At 42.2% G+C, this 20,761-nt stretch overlaps 1 protein-coding gene across 4 annotated transcripts in view; it reads left to right on the top strand.

The window, feature by feature from the left end:
* The window catches only part of AKT3 (AKT serine/threonine kinase 3), a 270,822-nt gene that overhangs the window by 242,148 nt on the left and 7,913 nt on the right, over positions 1-20,761 (top strand). For 2 of the 4 annotated variants that reach the window (XM_073338271.2, XM_078852230.1), the window contains exons 10-11: positions 11,997-12,056; positions 20,471-20,573. In XM_073338271.2, coding sequence (XP_073194372.1) covers positions 11,997-12,056; positions 20,471-20,573 — 163 coding nt within the window. The remainder of the gene's footprint in view (positions 1-11,996; positions 12,057-20,470; positions 20,574-20,761) is intronic. The other 2 variants (XM_073338263.2, XM_078852231.1) reach the window with 1 other exon arrangement.

The raw sequence follows: 20,761 nt of genomic DNA, 5'->3' as shown, positions 1-20,761 counted from the left end.
TTCAAAATTGGACCATTTTAATTATGAAACTTTTAAAAAATTATATCTGTTTTTTATTCGAAAAAGACTGTCATCATTTAAATATTGAATCCTTCTTGAAAAGGATGGATGGCAAGTAGGCATTTTCTGATGTCTTTGTACCCAGCAGAAGCCTTTCTTTGAGATGGGTTGTAAAAGAGAGTCTAACAAAACTAGTGTGGCATTAAAATACTGAGCCAAAATCACTCATGATGTAAGTGGTACAACTCGATTAACGTCAATGACATCACACATGTTTACTCTAGTGAGTTAATTTGGCTCACTGTGTATAATTCTATGCCTGTTACTGTGATCCTGGACATTTCTCAGATGATTTCTGGAAAGAAGGTGGTTAGTTTATTTTCCCTCTGGAAGTGAAATTGAGTTTGATTTAAGCTGTTTTATAAACTGACTGTGTAGATAGACATTTTTGTAGTATTTGGGGTAACTTATGTATTGTTATAGGTCCCTGGTATTCTGACAGGATCATCTGGCATCTCTGCCAACTGATCTACCTGCCAAATAAGTCATATCTTTTATAAGTTATGTTGTCTTTCTGATTTGTTTTTGCTCAAATGAAGGGAGGATCAAAACCACATGCAGGGACAGAACATGTTTGTGCTGCTGTGACATACTTTTCACTTGTTGGTGTGTTAGAATTTGAAAACTGGAATTTGTGATTGGAGTGGTATTTCTCTGGCAAATAAGAAAACCTGAACAAGAACCTGTGAGATATTAAGACTAACACTGTGCTATATCTTGCTATGTCTCTTTTCATGGGTTACTATAACATAGAGCTCTTTTTCCCCCTACTTTATGCTGGCTTGGCAAGTTTTGGTTTGTTGTTTACCATTTTTATGTTACAAATTCATATTTCCTCAAAGCTGATTGCAAGTTCTTCTTTGAGTGATTGCTCATGTGTACTCCACAATATGTGTGCGTGCTCGCCACATGCACCGGTGCCGGAAGTTTTTCCCCTAGCAGTACCTGTAGGGGGGAGTGCCCCCCCCCGCGACCCCTGGAGCGGCACCTGCCTGTCGCAGTATAAGGGGGGCTGCGCTCCCCCCACCCTCAGTTCCTTCTTGCCGCCAGTGAAGGTGCATCGGAACTGCTCAGCTCCAGCTTTGCTGCAGCTCATTCCCAGAACTCTTCGTTTGTTCAGTATTACCTGTAGTCGGTTAGGTAATTCAGTTAGTTTAGTCAGTCATTGAGCCCGGGCCGGGGCATGTCAAGGAGCGACCCACACGCAGATTGTCTGTGCTGCTTGGGAGAAACCCATGTCAGCGAAAGGTGCAAGGTGCAAGTCTTTCAAGCTCTGGACTGAAAAAGAAAGGGACATTAGGCTCCGGGCCATCCTGATGGAGCTGGCGCTGGAGCAGGCCTCTCCGGATGTCCAGGTGCCATCTACGTCCAAAGCCCTCCAGGCAGCCAGAGGCATCATGTCCATGCCTGTGTTGGAGCTCCGCCGATGTCATGCTCCAGAGGCAAGCCGCCGCTGGGATCACCGCAGTCACCACCGGCCCGGTACTGGTCTCGATCGAGGGAATGTTCCTGACACCACTCGCTGCCCAGCGACTGTTCAGGGCTCAGTCCATGTAGATTGCCCTTGATGCCTGCAAGACTGTCCGGATGGGTGCCATCCGACCATGACTCCTGGCACCGCTCATCTTCGTGAAGCGAATATCGAGGGGATGTGATGGACATCGCCAACGGTCCTAGTCTTGCAGGAGATACTGCAGTCGGTTGCAGCATGATTGTCGACGCCATTCCTGCTTGGACTCCCATTCCAAGTCTCCGCCAAGGCACCGTAGCCCCGATTGCCGAAGTGGGTACACCTGTCGAGGCTGTTCGCGGAGCAGATACTACCATCGGTGCGGTCCCGTGGCCGACGTAGATCCCGGCACCGCTGATACTCCCAGTCCAGAGGCAGCAGCGGATTATACGCCAGCCTGGCCTCCCCTCACCGCCGCCCGTGTATAGGCCAAGCTAGCTAGCCCGAACAGCTGGCCCCGCCGGTGCCTCAGCAAGCGTAATGGCACCAAACGTCGTGGCCGGCCCAGTGGTACCAGTGGGCACCGTGGCCTCTGGTGCAGCCCCTGGTGGGGGCTCACTCGGTGGCTGGGGCCTCGGGAGCACCGTTGGCATCCATCTTTAGACTGCCAGAAAAAAGGCTCACTCGGTACCGTGCCTGTAGTCTGACTAGGTGATGGATCCTCCAGTGCCAGACGACACCCAAAGCACCGCACCGGCCTGGCCCCATCTGGAGGAGCTGATTGTGGCCCCGCCCCCCTCTGTCCCGCAGGAGGACTACCGGGCCCACCAAGACCTCCTAAAAAGGGTGGCAGCAAGCCTCCGTCTCCAGGCTGAGGAGATGGAAGAACCCTCAGACTCCCTGTTCAATGATCTGTCCCCTTCAGCACTTGGCAGGGTGGCCTTCCCACTTCATGAAGGGGTGCCAAGAATTTCAAATGCCCTGTGGCAAACACCTGCCTCGTTGGCTCCCATCTCTAAAAAGGCGGAGCTCAAGTACTTTGTACCCCTGAAGGGACATGAGTATCTGTATACCCACCCAGTGCCCAACTCCTTGGTGGGCGAGTCGGTCAACCACAGGGAGCAGCAGGGGAAACCAGCCCCGACCCCCAAGAACAAAGACTCTCAGAGGCTGGATGCTTTTGGGAGAAAAGTTTATTTGTCGTCAAGCTTTCAGCTACGAGTAGCAAACTGTCAGGCTCTCCTGGATTCCTATGAGTTTAACCTCTGGGAATCCCTCCCCAAGTTTGAGGACTCCCTCCAGGAGCATGATAAGGAGTTTAAGGTGTTCATGGAGGAAGGGGCGGCAGCCGCAAGGGCATCCCTGCAGGCCGCTTCGGATGCAGCGGACACGGCCGCACGGTCCATGGCCTCAGCTGTGTCCATGAGACGGGCATCATGGCTTCTGCTCTCTGGGCTCTCCAGCGATGCACAGTTGTCTATGCAGGATCTCCCTTTCGATGGGAAGGCTCTGTTTGCTGAGGAAACAGACGCAAGGCTGCATGGCATGAAAGACTCCCGCACGACCCTCCAGACCTTGGGCCTCTGTGTCCCTCCTCAGGCAAAACCCAAGTTCAAGCTGTAGCAGGCTCCCGCCCAGGCTGCCCTCCCAAAGTAAGAGGCTGCCAACAGAAAGCAGCGGTACTATAGAAAGCACCCGCAACAGCAATACTGGCCTGCCCCCGAGCCTGGGTCTTCTAAGGTCAATCAGATGGGCAAAAGGCATTTTTGACGGTACGCTCGGGGGTACCCCGCCAGTTCTCATCAGGGACCTACCCCCAATAAAGCTTCCTTTCTCCAATCGGTTGTGTTCTTTCCTCCTGGAATGGTCGCGGCTCACCTCGGACCGATGGGTCCTCAACCCCATCTCCCTAGGTTACACCGTTCAGTTTACCTCCTCCCCACCCAACCGCCCTCTGCCCCATCCCTCCTGGGGGACCCCTCTCACAAGGCTCTGCTCGAGCGGGAGGTGGGGCAGCTCCTGGATCTGGGAGCTATAGAGGCAGTGCCCAAGGAGTTTCTGGGCAAGGGGTATTACTCCCAGTATTTCCTTATCCCGAAGGCCAAAGGGGGGCTCAGGCCCATCATGGACCTGCGAGGCCTGAACCACTGCATGGTTTCCCTGGCCTCCATCATCCCCTCCCTGGATCCCAGGGACTGGTACGCTGCCCTCGATCTACAGGATGCATCCACATCCACATATTCGAGGGGCACAGACACTTTCTCCGTTTCATGGTGAGCCCAGATTCACTACCAATTCACAGTCCTCCCGTTTGGTCTGTCCACTACCCTCAGGGTCTTTACAAAGTGTATGGCGGTGGTAGTGCCCTACCTCAGACGCCAGGGGGTCCAGATATTCCCGTATCTGGATGACTGGCTCGTCAAAGGCACTTCCCGGTTGTGGGGGTGGGAATCATGTGGTGCTCCTCCTGTCCACATGTACTGCCCTGGGCCTGTTGATAAACAACGCAAAGTCCACGTTAGTCCCAGTCTAACGCATAGAGTTTATCGGGGCGCTACTGGACGCAATGTTGGCCAGGGCCCCTCTCCCACCAGACAGGTTCGAGACCCTGAAAGCGCTCATTGACTTGGTTACAAGGTTCCTGGTGATGACAGCCAGGGCTTGCCTGCAATTGCTGGATCACATGTCTGCGTGCACATATGTGGTCCGTGATGCCAGACTCAGAATGAGGCCCCTCCAGCTCTGGCTGGCCTCGCAGTTATCCCAGGCCATGGACAGAATGGACAAAGTCCTCACTGTGCCGAACTCGGTGATCACCTCCCTGCGATGGTGGTCCGCCCCAAACAACATGCTCCAAGGGGTCCCGTTCAGGTATAGGGACGCTTCAGACTTGGGTTGGGGGGCTCATGTGGGGAACTTTCAGACCCAAGACCTGCGGTCTCTACAAGACCTACCCCTTCATATAAATGTCAAGGAACTCAGGGTGGTGTAACTGGCGTGTATGGCCTTCCGCTTGCACCTGGAGGGCAAGGTAGTCAGGGTCCTCACGGACAACATGGCCTCGATGTTCTATATCAACAGGCAAGGCGGGGCCCAATCCTCTACCCTCTCCCATGAAGCCCTCAGTCTGTGGGACTTCTGTATAGCCCATGACATCTAGCTAAAAGCCTTCCACCTGTCGGGCATGTGGAATGTGAGGGCGGATCGCATGAGTAGGGATTTTTCCTCTCAGCACGAGTGGTCTCTACACCCGGAAGTGGCTCACCAGCTCTTCCGAAGGTGGGGTACTCCCCAGGTGGACTTATTTGCGACCCAGCAGAACTGACGATAATGCTGGTTCTGCTCCAGGGGTGGGGCCTAGGGAGGGGCACTATCTCCGATGCCTTTACCCTGTCCTGGTCAGGCCAGCTCCTCTGTGCCTTTTCCCCGTTCCCTCTGATCAGCAGGGCCCTGGAGAAGATAAAGACTGACAAATCCAGGGTCCTCCTCGTTGCCCCGGCGTGGCCCAGGCAGCACTGGTACAGGACCCTCTCTGGGCTGGCGGTAGCTCCGCCATGGCAGGACGTTTTTCTGCCAGTCCTCTGTCCCAAGCCTCACGCGACTAGTGAGGAACGCCGTCTCCACACGCTCGACGTGAAGTGAGCTCTGGCTTTCTACCTCGAGTGGACCAAACTGTTCAGAAAGTCTTGGCTACTGTTCGTCACCTTGGCTGAGTGTGCGAAAGGTCAGCCGATTTCCACTCAGCGGCTTTCTAAGGGGATCACTTTGTGCATCCGTTCCTGTTATGAGCTGGCCCCGCCACCCATTGTGAGGGCACACTTGACTCAAGCGCAGGCCTCGTTGGCTGCCTTCGTGGCCCATGTCCCCATCCAGGACATTTGTAGGGCTGCCACGTGGTCTTCGGTTCACATGTTCACCTTGCACTATGCAATCATCTCCCAGGCCAGGGATGATGCTGGGTTCAGCAGAGCGGTACTCTGTCCCAAGAACTCGTGAGCTGCTACCCACCTCCAACAAATATAGCTTGGAATCACCTATTGTGGAATACACATGAGCAATCACTCGAAGAAGAAAAGACAGTTACCTTTTCCATAACTGGTGTTCTTCGAGATGTGTTGCTCATGTCTATTCCACATCCCACCCTCCTTCCCCTCTGTCAAAGTTGTCTGGCAAGAAGGAACTGAGGGTGGGCAGGCACTGCTCCAGGGGTCGTGCGGGGGCGCTCTCACCTACGGGTACTGCTAGGGGAAAAACTTCCGGCACCAGCACACGTGGCGAGCACGCACACATATTGTGGAAAAGACATGAGCAACGCATCTCGAATTTTTTAAGACAAAATCTCCTTCGCTTCTAAGGCAAATTTCGGTTGCCCCAGCAAGAGTATAGTTAAAAATATGCTAGAGAAAATGTAATATGGCGCACCCTCAAGGGAATTGGTTTTTTAATATTTAAGTTAAAACTATTTGTGTTGCAAAATATATAAAAGCATAAATACAAGGGCGCTGTGAGTGGGAAACAAGGGGAAGATGCTGCCAAACAAACTTCAAGGGTCTTTCTCAACTAAACAAGAAAAAAGAAAAATCAAATTTAAGGACAATGGGCTTGATTCTGCATGGCACTGAGCACTCTGGCCCTGATCCTAGGGTGACCAGATGTCCTAATTTTATAGGGACAGTCCCGGTATTTGGGGCTTTTTCTTATATAGGCACCTATTACCCCCCACCCCCTGTCCCGATTTACCACATTTGCCATCTGGTCACCCTACCTGATCCAGACACACAGTTATGCATGTGCTTAACTTTAAGCATGTGCTTCAGTTAGTTGCAAGCCAATAAGACAGTGCTTCTCTATCAGGATCTGATCCTGCACCCATTGAAATCACTGCAAGTATTTCGATTCAGAGGCGGTGGAAGCTTGCTTTGAATGGGGATTGGGTGGGTGGAGATGCATAGTGAAACCTAAATGTATGAAGCACCAAACTAAGCATGGGAAGCGGGGAGAGTCAGGGAGAGCGGGAAGAAGTCAGATGTCTATGTAAGTCAGGGTGGATGTCCCTGCTTGTAGAGTGGGGGAAGTCCTGTGTGTTAAGGCTAGGAAGGGGAGCAGGGTAGGTGCTCTGCAGGGGGAGTTGGGGTGTTAGGAATAGTAAGGGGAGTGTGAGGTTATGCTCTGCATGAGAAAATGTAATATGGGGCACCCTCAAGGGAATTGGGGGGAGCTGAGGCTCCTAGGCCTGATCTTGAATGCTGCTACAGCCACTCCAGCCCCTCTGAGTCTCACTCCCGCCCTGCCTGAGTGCATGAAACAACTTGCTTATGAATGAAACGTGGGGGCCAGGGTGGAAACGTAGCTCAGACCCCACAGTATTTCCATTTTGGTGGGTGTTAGCTGCCGCTGCCCCTGGGAGTTGGATTGGGCCCTCAATAGGGTCTTAAAATAGGAGTGATCCTAAGCATTGTTTACCATTTCCATGACTGTATTGAGAAATTAAACCTGCTGATATGAGAAATGAAAATCGCTTAACTGAACAATTAAAAGAGGATCCCCATAGTTACAATACCTGCATGTGATGGATGTGTTAGGCACGATGATGCCAGGGGAAAAACAGAATCCTAAGCACATAAAATGTGTTTGTTTTACTTCAGCACTATCTTACTGGTTGTACTGGAAGGACTTCTCCTAAATGTATGACCACTTCCTCATTTTTGGGCTAGTGGAAAACAAAGAAGCATGTGCTTTTGTATATGCGTGCACTCTACACTAATGCATCTAACTGGACATTTTTATTAGAAAAATGTGCATCTCTTGTTCACCAGACTGCAGTCTATTGTTACTAGAAACAAGATTATTTAACCTAAACCCTAAAGTTGATAAATGTTTCATAACAATAGGACACTACCTTGTTTGCAACAGATATTAGCTCTGGCTGACCAACAGATGCAAATGAATGATTGGCTGTCTGATACTGCTGTCTAATTGGATCAGTTTGTTGACATTAACTGAATAATAATAATGTGCTGTAAAGTAGGCAAGAGCAGAGAAAGTCCTTGTTCTGAAATGAAAAATTGGATAATAGTTATCCATTTTGTTCTGATGTATCTATTTTTTGGCAGAAAAAAAAATCATGAAGGCAAAGGAAAGAGAATGACCTTGCCAGGCACTTCCTATGATCATTTCAATCCCGATGGGGTTGATTACTGCATTTTTTTTTTTTTTTTTACTGTGTATGAGACTGAGAAACTAAATAGGTTGGCACGGTCTTATATTAGTCTTTTTAGACATAAATGAATGTTGAATTTTCTCTGACTCCTTTAAGACCTTTTTTTGGAGTATTTATACTTTTATTTAGGCTAGAAGAAAATGTAATTTTTAAATTGTCAAATGTTGTTCCAGGGCCTCTGATTCAAGAGAGCACTTAAGGATGTGCTGAACTCCTATTACTTAGTACATACTTAAAGGCTTCAGTTGAATCAGGGTTTAAGGAAGGGAGGTCGGAGTGGGAGAATTCCCACAGCTCTCTTTAGGCAATTCCTGTTTGAGAGTCATACTTCAGTATAATTGCCTGCAACATCATCATAATCGTTGCAAATAGATCTTCTCAATTCTCTTTTTTGTTGCTTCTGTGCAAAGTAGTAAAAGGATCAGAAAATGGTTAACCAGTCTGATCTTTTCATTGGATTTCCAATGGTATTTAAATTATATGCACAAAACCTACTTATTAGCAAAATAATGCCAGCTGACGGAATTTACATGACATAAAGAAACCACAAAAAGCAATTTTGGATTCTTATGGATGTTGGTTTTAATAAGTCATGGAGGTTCCAATCGCTTTTTGCCCATTATATCAACTGTTTAAAAAACAAAACAAAAGCTTTATGGTCACTAAAGGAAAACCAACAGTTTAAAGGACACACTGACAATGTATTTTTCAAAATGTTAAAATATCAGTATGATAATCCATTGGAAACTTTATGCTGAAATCTTGTTCTTTACCAAAACACTTTCCCTCTATTGCATTCATACACTGTTTTGCTATTGAAAGTTTGCTCAGATTGGTATTGAGCTGTTAGCATTTATTTACTTTTTTAAGGAGCACTGAAAAATTTGTTTTGGAAAGAACACAAAAGAACTACACAGTCTTTGCAGATATATGTAAGGAAAAACAGCAAAAAGGTAGGTCAAATTTTGGGGCTACCAACTTTGTCAGTGTCCCTTTTAAAATGTATTGGTGTATTGCTATGTACAGTGATTTGGCTAATGAGTTCCAATCTGTGTGAGAACATCACCTACCTAAACTGTTTGTAATCTTCATTGATCAGTTAGTCCAAACCGTTTCATAAATGGTGAATACATATGTGAATTGTGAGAAATACTTTCAAAAGTTCTACTTTTAGTTTACATCTAGTAAACTAGATGGTAGCTTTTAAGGTACAACATATGATGACATTTATAGTGAGTTGTAATGATGTGTATATTTTAAAGTTATCTGTTATATACTTTTAAAACATACACACTGTAGTCAAAGTGAAAATTATACTTCCCATGTTGTAATTCATACAAATGTGTAAAGAGCAAGAGTGTACAGTATTTTTGTTACATATGTGAATTGTGAGAAATACTTTCAAAAGTTATGGATGAGCGCACTTGTGATAGAATGAGAGTGAATGTTAGTATTTCTAGAGGTATGCTCTCACCATTTTCTTTACACAATTTGATTTAGGATTTTCTCCGTCTGCTTTAACTAACTAATGAGTCAGTCTCCTGAAATCACACCTAAGTTTATTATCAGCATGTAATTTATTCCGTTGATTGCTGCAAAGTAGCCATTTAAAAGGATCAGTGATATAGATCTCCAGTAAAGTTTGATAGGATGACCCAACATGTGATTTCTGGGCATTAAAATGTAAATTACACTAATATTCCAAGACTTGACTTTTAGAACTAGAAAGAAGCTTAAAATTGACACATCCTTTGACTTGTATTAAGACTCAGTGTAGTAAACTAGATGGTAGCTTTTAAGGTACAACATATGATGACATTTATAGTGAGTTGTAATGATGTGTATATTTTAAAGTTATCTGTTATATACTTTTAAAACATACACACTGTAGTCAAAGTGAAAATTATACTTCCCATGTTGTAATTCATACAAATGTGTAAAGAGCAAGAGTGTACAGTATTTTTGTTGTCAGGAATTGGGAAAAACCAGTGTCATACTGAAATGTAATTATGAGTAGGTTACGAATGGTCATCCCTAATGAATGAACGTGGATATTGGTTTTCATTGTTCAGTTTCTTCTTATATTTATATGATGCTATTGGAAGGTCTGCAGAACAACCATGATAGAGATAATAAAAATCTGTGTGCTTTTGTAGTTGTCAATATAGCTGTAGAAACAAGTATCCATGATTAAACCCCTAACAGTATGTTATAAATATTGGTCAACATTTTCAAATTTGGGGTATAAATTGAGCTGGTATAAATTGTCTTCACTCCATTGGAATGAAGGCAGTTTACACTAGCTGAAGCTCTTCCCTCTGTTTATTGAAGTTTGACTCCTAAATCTGCATATAGGCATCTAAATACATGGATGTTCAGGCTAAACTTTTATTTAGGTGCCTAAATATGGATTTAGGAGCCAAATTTCAGTCATCCAGGTTTGACATTTTGGCTATAATTTATTTCAGTTGGATAATACATTGAGAAGTGTTAAAGAATTAAGAGGTGTGGCTATTTACCCTTCACTGGGAATTACTCAGGTAAATGACATATTTAACCAATGGTGTTGTATTATTATATTTTTCATCGGTATGAAATGAAAATTGTTTAGGCCCTGATCCTGCACACAGTATGTATTTGCTTAACTTTAAGCATCTATAGGGTCCCATTGGTTTCAGTGGAATTACTCACATGGTTAGATATAAACATATACATAAGTGTGTGATCAGGGTCTTAATGTGATGTTCAGTTCATGCCAGTTTGAGGTTAAATTCCTTTTTATGTGACCTTTATGAGGCAAAGTCAGAATCAGCTTCTTCTTTTTTTTTTTTTTTTTTAGTTTGGTAGTTTCAGCGTGAGTGCATCACAGCTACTCCATAATATTTTCAGCCATTTGTAAGTAACTAAAATGGTGGTCAGGAGTTTCCAAGACATAAAGATTATCATTTGATTGATTAACCTTTGGATTATATGGAATATTTTCTACTATATTGAACTATTTGTACAGTGGAAATAAATCAATTAGAAAGCATGAAAAGCCTCAGAGTGGTATAAAATCTCTTTATATAATTGCACACAGTGAGATACTGTATTTGCCCTTACTGTTCATGAATGATAGGTAGCATCCAGATCTTGAGCTGAGGGTGGGGAAAAGGGGTGGTACTGTCCCAAGGTTCACCTACTTTGGATGCCAAAAGGAGATGCCATTCACAAGAGACTGTGCAGATGTTCAAAATTTGATCTTGCATGTTCTCCTGGGCTCTCCAGGTGCGATTCCCTCTGTGGGGTAAAGGAAAACCTGGTCTGGGATTGCGTTAAGGCATATGCACAATAGACACATGCCTTGGACATTGGCTGCCAGAGGCATGTGGTGAAGTCACACTCCTAAACTTTAATTTAAAAAAAGTATTTCCAGTCTTCCTAGGTTATGAAGAAAGGGCTGAAACATGTCATCTCGGTGTAACTGGTGCTGTGTTGTCTGCCTGAGCCTGAGGGAGCCTGGAGCAGAGGGAGGAGCAGCAGTCACGGGACAAGGCCACCTGGCTTTTTAGTTCCTACCAGAGCTGCTGGTTGAGATGTAGGCGTGGGTGCCTTGTTGTGCTCAGCTCCTTTCCTCTGGACTTTTGATTTCACGGGTCAGAAGGGTGGAGCAAGATGTGGTGGAATCACCCAAGCACCATTTGTGGCACCAAATTGAAATGTTACTCACAGTAGACTATGGAAATCTTCATAATATGATTGTCCTTTTTTAAATGCTGTAATCAATAGTGTAATAGTTAACAGTGTGGACATTTAAGTCCTCATGATTGAGCTTCTGAGCTAAAACCCATTTGAGATGAATGGGGCAGTTCACTTCTCCTGGAATTGTTGTTTCAGGCTTTCTACAAACTCAGATAGACATCTCTGCAGCAGTTATGCTTAGTTCATATGTTTAAGGATTTCTTAACATCTGTAAGCACTGGAGACTTTTATTTTTTGTTTTTAAATGAAAGTGTAGTTTCTAAAGAACAAGATGGCAGCCTCAAAAAAAGTATGAAGACTCTGTGGTGTGGACTTGGTCCAACTTGAGCACTGGTGACATCACTCATAAAGTCGGTTTCAAGCAAATGAGTATGCCTCTAATCCCATAAATGTGCAGTCATAATACAATATCCCTCTGTGTCTACATTTATGTAAATGGTTTATACCGCTTTTTATGCTTCCACGTTATGGGAAAGGTCATTAGGAAAGGATTTCTTACTGCATTTCTCTCATTTTCTTCTGGAGGTGGCGCCGAAGCTCCATGTGCCGGTTCCTCATTTCTTGACAAGAATTCTACAGAAGCCGGTAAATTTTTTGTAGAGGTTCTTCCTCTAAAATTGGGTGATATGTTTTGAAAATAGCCACAACATTTTGTTTACAGTGGTCAAGGGAAGATTTTTATGAGCTGTGCATGGGATGGCAGAGCAGGAGGTTGATTTGGTGTTTTGAAAAAAGAATTGAGGTACAGTTGTGTGTGCATGAATAGGCTGAATAGATCAAAAGGACTGGTGCATAATTTTATACAATCATGACTGAAGCATAAGTGTGTTTATACTTACAGTCATGATTACATAAAATGATTCTGCTAGTGGAAAAAATATGAAAGGAATGGAGAGACACTCCTGGGCACTGTGTGTCACATGTACTTGTATATCTCAATCTTAGCTCCCATTTTCTCTTTTTTGTAGCTTTTTTTGTGTTGATGTGTGTGAATATATAGATATTATACACACACACACACACAAGGTGATAGGGGCTGCCATGTTTTTCTACACAGTTTCTGCATTATGAGTATCTCCTGTTGCTTTGTAAATTGCTTGGAATGTCTTGGTGGTGAAAGGCAATGTAGTCAGAATGAATTCAAAAACATCAACAAAGTATTTTATATCAAGTTTTTCGCTTCCGGTTGCAGCCTGGAGTTTTGTGTGTTTTTCTTGTTATATTTTCCCAACTGTCTGGAATACTGACATAATTTCTAGTTTCATCGACTGAGTCACTGAATGTTACTGAGACACACCTAACTACTTAATATAAAATAGTGTTTTTCCCCCTTCGGATGGGATTAGATGACACCACTCCCTTTCTATTGTGAAACATCTCTATAGTTGGTAATATTTAACAGTATTTAAGACATCTGATTATTGTTGTTCTCCCTTTCTGCACTGTAAGATTCATGCAACACTCTTCTTTTGTAACCAACAGGCAAATTTTCAAAGTATTCTAAGAATCATCACTCATTTAGACAGATGAAGTCTGCATGGAGCCTGATTCAGAGCTCACTGAAGTCAATGAGAATATTTCATTTGATCTACTGACTTCAGTGGGCTTTGGTTCAGACCCATAGTCACTTGCTGATGTGGTCAAATTTTATAGAAGGACCTGTAGGTTGCGATATCTTACTAAAGAGCTGTGTATTGCTCTTTATTTTTATTACTATATGTGATCATTTCCTGCCTCTCTGTTATTTTGTTGCTCACTAACAATTACTATAGGGCCACAGTAGTTAGAGATAAGAAAGGTTCCTATATTGTCATCTTTGCCACCCCCAGCTGAGGTCAGGCTAACATCCCCAACATAAAGGTCATATCTTGAATTATTTTTTTCCCATGAGTTGAGCACTCTGTTCTACTGGAGATATGTACTGGGATTGCTAAATAGGGTGCAGTCTGCTGCATATTTAATACTACCTAAGTTGCTTATATTATTTGTTGAAAACTGTAACAGATTCTTGGAAAATGATAATATAGTGATGGCTGTTGAATTGCGAGTGGAGCAGATCATTTGATTTCAAACCATGATGGGTGGCCTGCTCTCTGAATTGTTGAAAAGCTTAACTTGAGAAGACCAAAAAACTGGAATGTTTTACAGGTATACAACTTGTTCTGGAATCTTACGACCATTTTATAGGTGGGCACATTGCTTGGGAACTTCTTTGTATCAGCAAGTCCATATTACTTTGTCCCCCTGTCTGTGACTGGCTGTGTTGCAGAATTAAATGAGGGTGGGGGGAGAGAGAATGCCGGGAAATGTGTGTGTTTTTGTAAATAAAGAGATGTGAATATTGTGGTAAAAGGAAGTTTTTCATTTTTTTAAAAAAAGAACAGGAGTACTTGTGGCACCTTAGAGACTAACAAATTTATTATTGCATAAGATACAACCGCATTTGCTCCAATCCCTCAGACAGAGACAAACACCTACAAGATCTCTATCAAGCATTCTTAAAACTACAATATCCACCTGCTGAACTGAAAAAACAGATTGATAGAGCCAGAAGAGTACCCAGAAGTCACCTACTATAGGACAGGCCCAACAAAGAAAATAACAGAACGTCACTAGCTGTCACCTTCAGCCCCCAACTAAAACCTCTCCAGCGCATCATCAAAGATCTACAACCTATCCTGAAAAATGATCCTTCACTCTCACAGATCTTGGGAGACAAACCAGTCGTTGCTTACAGACACCCCCCCCCCCAACCTGAAGCAAATACTCTCCAGCAACCACACACATCACAACAAAAACCTATCCTTGCAACAAAGCCCGATGCCGACTCTGTCCACATATTTATTCAAGTGACACCATCATAGGACCTAGTCGCATTAGCCATGCCATCAGGGGCTCGTTCACCTGCACATCTACCAATGTGATATATGCCATCATGTGCCAGCAATGCCCCTCTGCCATGTACATTGGCCAAACTGGACAGTCTCTACACAAAAGAATAAAGGGACACAAATCTGACATCAGGAATCATAACATTCAAAAACCAGTAGGAGAACACTTCAACCTCTCTGGCCACTCAGTAAAAGACTTAAGGGTGGCAATTTTGCAACAGAAAAGCTTCAAAAACAGACTCCAATGAGAAACTGCTGAGCTTGAATTAGTATGCAAACTAAATACCATTAACTTGGGTTTGAATAGAGCCTGGGAGTGGCTGGTCATTACACATTTTGAATCTATTTCCCCATGTTAAGTATCCTCACACCTTCTTGTCTAAATGGGCCATCTTGATTATCACTACAAAAGTTTTTTTCTCCTGCTGATAATAGCTTATCTTAATTAATTAGCCTCTTACAGTTTGTATGGCAACTTCCACCTTCTCTGTATGTGTGTATATATATCTTCTTACTATATGTTCCATTCTATGCATCCAGTGAAGTGGGCTGTAGCCCACAAAAGCTTCTGCTCTAATAAATTAGTTAGTCTCTAAGGTGCCACAAGTACTCCTGTTCTTTTTGTGGATACAGACTAACACGGCTGCGACTCTGAAACCTGTCAATTTTTTAAAGTTGTTTTGTAGATTAGTTTATATTTGAGGGATAAATTCTCTTTCTGACTTCAGGTTTAGATCTGTATTTAGCTTTTAAATAGGTAATAATAAGAAGACTGTATTAATTTAAAAATCTTTATCGTTGTGTTATAATATTTTCCAATCAAATCAAGTTAAATGAAAACCACATATTTTTGTAAAATTATAATTTTCATAGCACCATTCTAAGTAGTATATGTAGGTGAAAGAATGTTTTAGTCACATAGGGTGGGATCCACTAAGGTACTTGAGTGTCTAAACCCCAGACTTAGGTGCCAAAATCCCAGTTTTGGCTCCATTGCGATCCACCAAACACCTGCCGTACACTGTAAGCAGCTGTGTTTCTGCTCCTGGGTATGTGTGCTGCTACTTCACTCTAGGCATCTGAATGCCTGTCTCCCACCTAAGCCCCACAGTGATTCACAAATCAGGAGAAGATAGGTGTTCAACCACCTGTAGCCTCTGTGGGGTCTGGTTCAGTAGGTATGCTCAAAGGACACCTATTAGTTCAGGTTCCATTTGTAGTGGTACCCACCTTATAACTTTTAGCCCACTGATTAGAGCACTCACCTGGGATGTGGGAGACCCAGGTTCAATTCCCCGTTCTCTGCCAGACGGGGACAAAGAATTTGAACAGGAGTCCCTCGCCTCTTAGGAGGGTGCTCTAACCACTGAGCTATGGGGTATTCTGATGTGGGGCTCCCTCAGCCTCTCTCCTTTTGAAGCTGTTCCAGTGTGGATAAATAATGAAAGAGGGATTGGAGCTGGGGGACTGGACATGGAATTGGGCCTTAACCACTGGGCTACAGAGTCATTCCTACTCTCTCTCTGGCCCAGTGACTAAGTATTTATCCACAGTGAGACAGTCATTGAACCAGAGAGAGAGTGGGATAGCCCAGTGGTTAGGGTACCCTCCTGAGAGGTGGGAGACTCCTGTAAAAATTCTTTCTCCCTCTTTGGCAGAGAGGAGGAAATTGAATCTGGGTCTTCCACCTCCAAGGTGAGTGCTCTAACCACTGGGCTAAAAGCCTCTGGTTATCTTAGGCAGCTCCCTGCCTAGCTTGCTGGCTTTCGTGAATCATATTTTTTTGGCACCTCTCTCTCCCCATTCATTGTGCAGGGAGCCGAGGTGCCTAACTTGGCTTTGTGGATCCCAGAATTGTTCCTGGATTTTCTAGGTGTGTAAAAGTTAGACACTGTGGATGGTCAGCACTACAACTCATAAGCCCCTTCGTCAATCCCACCCATAGATTTTGAGTGAAAATTCTGGTTAAATTATAGATATAGGTATGCAACCAAGAGGAGGAAAACATGCTTAAAGAAACAGACCATCCAATTAGAAGTTTGTGTCATAGGATTAATGGAATTACACAGATATAACTGACAGCAGAATCTGTTCCAATTACTAAAAATGTCTGTGGCATTCTGTTATCCTTTTGTGTCTTTGTGGTGTTTATCCAGTGTATCATAGATATTTTCCTCTTACTAGCACAACTTTCAGGTTAACAGCAGTCAGTTAAAACATTCTTTGGGTGAATGAAAACGTGAAAATATCTGGATTTGAAAACCATTGGAATTCACCTGTGTGTGTGGTTGGTTGTGTGGGTTGTTTTTTTTTAATGCACCATTCATGGATTTTACTACAGTCTGAATAATTACCTCCTTTCCGGAAAAGTGTATAGAGGTGTTTAGAATTAAAGGTGAAGCGCTGGCAGTTACAGGTCAAATCGGGACAGCATGCTGCTCAAAAAACAGTTCCCAACGTGGCTAGTTAGTTACAACATAGTTACATTATCATTCTGGTTACACAGTATAGTTATGCTAGGATTATAGTCTCCATTGATTATGGTGTGAAGGGTTAGTTTTTCCTCCAACATGTGTACTGCTTATAGATCTGTGTAGCAGTACCAAAGGATTAAATGGGATAAAATTGTTTTTTGAACTGTGTGGTAATTTAATGAAGACTGCAAAGTAACTAGTAAAGATGAGTGCTTTTGTAAATTTTATGTTATGCAAAAGTCTGACAAATCACAACGGATTTAAAAAAACATATCAGAATATGCAGAACATGCAGAATAGTTTGCCAATATTTTTGCTATAGTGTTGCATTGTAGTTTTGTTCTTTGTGCTGTGGAGTAAATTGACAAGTGAATTGTTTGGTGATAATGTTTCAAAGTCGAGGTGTGATAGAGCTAAACCCTAGCCTCAAGTGTAAATCGATTGGCTTCAATGGGACCAGGATTTGGCCTCTAATATAGGAAAGACACTGAAACTGCTAACTTCAGATTTTAGTTTGAGTTGAAAATATGCAGATACTATTCTGTGTCTCTGATTACATTAAATAACATTATTTGGAACTTCTTATATTTTAAGTTTAACAGAGATGCCTTTTAGAAATTGACTATATTTAAAAGATGGCATACAGATCCCAGATCATTAACACACTATAGATTGAGGCTCCAAATTAAAAAATGCTTCCATTTGTAAATGTTGACTCTGTTTCTCCTTCAAAAGTGGATTGTAAGATTAATACCAAAAGCAGGAAAGGGAGCTGCTGCCTTTATGTTGTGGTAGTTGCCTTCCATAGCAGTGGAAGGCAGTAGCAGTGAAAACTCTGAAACCTTGGAGCCCAAATGCAAGACTTTGCAGATAAATGGAGCAGGAACCCATTTAAAAATACATTTTAAAACCAGTTTATGCCTAGACTTGTTTATCTAATCTGCTAATGATTGGGGAAGTCCGTTTTTTTTAATCTCTTTAAAAAGAGAATAGAAGTGTATTTCAGATCATCTTTAACCACTTGATAGCGGTACAAAAATCCTTTGTTTTAAACCAGTTACACTGTCATGTTAGCAATGAACATCTGAAGTAAGCAATGAACAGCTTCTAAAGTTTTTTTAGAGATTCCAGTCACACTAGTGACGTTCACTTAGTTGTTTGATTGCTTAACAGGATGATTTTACATAGTGCAGCTACAGCAAAAATGTATGTTCAAAACTGGGAACTAGGTTACCCAAGCTTTAATATCGTCTGGAACAGGACATGTTAAGGGACTTGATGCATTTAATGTAGTATGCAAGTACAATATACATGTTGTTCTGAAGCACTTATTGGGCAGATGAAATTGGCTTAGAATCATCTCAAAAAATTAAATGGATCTGAAATCCACATCCTCTAGTAAGGCGTGTGCATATTAGTATTAAAGGGTGGGGTGGAAATGGAGATTGATTTTAAGAAGATTTTTAAGTTTATTTGAAGGACCTAAGGTTATTATCATGGTGAGCTTTCTAAGATGTGATAGACCAAACACGTGCAAACATAATGAACACTTAGAAATGGATTATCTTCTTGACTAAAGGCAAGCAATGTTGTAAAATTCTCACACAGATTTGCTATTTTTGCTATTATTCAGCATTTAGTCAAGTTTAGAGCTGGGAGCGTGTTTACAATTTTGCTTCAAGTTTTGCTTAAAGATATAGTGAAAACTTCGTACCCTTTTTTCGGTGTGAAAATCCTACTCTTGCATTTTTCACCCCAAGGTGGTGATGCTCCTGATCCTTACACATTTGTGTTGCCCCGACCTATCTTCTGTTGAAGTTCCTGATGGACCTATGATGTCTTCTGTCATCCATTGATCAGACCAATTCCATGGCTATGTGTAGTCTACATGCACGAACAAACCAATAAACTGGAGCAGTTTTTTAACCATGACAGTTCTTCTTTGCACTTAAAAAATACTGTGAAAATGGCGGAAAAAATTCAGAAATGTTGTGTTCATGAGGCTGACCTAAACATGAACTGACCTTTTTGACATTTAAAATGTACGTGTTCATATTGTTTATTTTTTAGAAACAGTTAATGACAAACATGAGCCCTGTCCTGCAAAGACTTACACACAAGCTTACCTTTACATTCTTTGAGTAGTCCTATTGACTTGATTGCAACTACTCAGAGTATAAGGTAAGCACACATGTAAGCCTTTGTAAGAGAAGTGCTCTAATGTTGGTCTTTCAGTGAATAATGAGACTCTCATCAGGGTGGATTAATTTAAGTCAAAATGATTTAAATCAGCAAGCAGGAAAGCTTGATTTTAATTGCTGATTTTAATCTTGTTTTGCATTTTTATGCTTTTTAGTTATTTTCCTAAAGAAAGGTTGATTCTCATTGGTTGGTAACTATTAAAACATGTTCATTTGCAACTAAATCTAGTCTTTACACTAAGTCTGCAACTTCTTTTTGCTAATTAGGAGGATACACTATATCTGTACACATTTATTTAAGCAGTTATATAGCTTAATTTATATTCAGATTCTTAATGTTTGCACGTACTTTAGAAAATGCTGAATAATGCATTTCTTATTTACTAGATAATTAATGTTTTACTTGTGATTTGTATCAAGCTCTATTTGGATGGTAATTAAAATGCCTAGGACACAATTTTTAATCAGTTACATAAAACTACCTTTAATGTGCTAGATGGATAAGAGTTTATCAAAAATTATCAAAACATGCTTTGCACTTAAAACTAAAGGATTTATTAAACAAAGGAAATATTATCTGTAGTTAGTGAACTGTACTGATTGTTTTTATTTACCATGTCTTTTAAGATTTTAGAACTAGTAGATCTCGTTCTCTCACGCCTAGTTTTTATTCATAGATTGGAAAAGGAAAACAAGCTTTCCTGCCTTTTCAGCTCCCTGTCAGTTTCTAAACTTTGAATGAATTAGTGTTGGACTGAACTAGGTAAATAAATTAAAATGAAGAAAATATTCTCTCTACACCTGCAAAAGAGGATACCACTGTCAAAAGCTGGTTTGGCACATCAGCAAATTCTGGTGCCAAGTGCTTAGTAGTAACTTCCATCAGTTCAGTGGTTTGACTTTCTTTAAAAGTTGGCAACAAATGTGCTGCTTAATTTAAAGTGATTTTAACATATATTACACAGTGTAGGCCTTAACATAGGTTGTTATAATTTAAAAATAAAACTGTATTTAAAATTAAAAAAATATGATTAATTTTTATACACCCTAAACACCCCATTCAGAGTTTCTAGTTAATTATGTTTCTATAGTGCAATTTATCTAAGAAAACTAATTTTGTTTTTGTGCTCCTCATCTTACTTAGTTTCTAAACTAGCATCTCTGACAGACGGAAGTCTACTTGCCTGTCATACTAGCTGTCAGGGACTCAACTGTCATTCAATCCCATGATCCTCCTGTTATAAGTCTTTCGGTTTAACCACATGAGATCCTTATAGAATCAGAGAAATGTAGGACTGGAAGAGACCTGAATAGGTCATCTAGTCCAGTCCCCTGCACTCAAGGCCGGACTCAAGGCAGGCATGTCTACTCCTAACAATGATTTGGTTGAATTCAGGTATATTAACATGACTCTTCTTGTTTATTCCCGTCAGCTTGTACCGCCTTTTAAACCTCAAGTGACATCTGAGACAGACACCAGATATTTTGATGAAGAATTTACAGCTCAGACAATTACAATAACTCCACCTGAAAAATGTAAGTAAGCCTGAAAAGCGCTGTATAACTACATTTGAGAAGATAGATTATCATTGTGTACATATACTGTAAAGACTGATATGAAATAAGTTATTCTGTTCTAATGGGCAAAGTGTTCTCACACCTTTTAGTGGAACTTAATGTGGAACCATCTAAGAACAGTTCTGTATGGCACAAGACTCTTTACA

Source organism: Lepidochelys kempii, chromosome 3 (genome assembly GCF_965140285.1).
Source record: "Lepidochelys kempii isolate rLepKem1 chromosome 3, rLepKem1.hap1, whole genome shotgun sequence".
Classification (NCBI taxonomy): Eukaryota; Metazoa; Chordata; order Testudines; family Cheloniidae; genus Lepidochelys; species Lepidochelys kempii.
The sequence above is the reverse complement of the archived record's forward strand: the minus strand, read 5'-3'. Positions and strand labels throughout refer to the sequence as shown.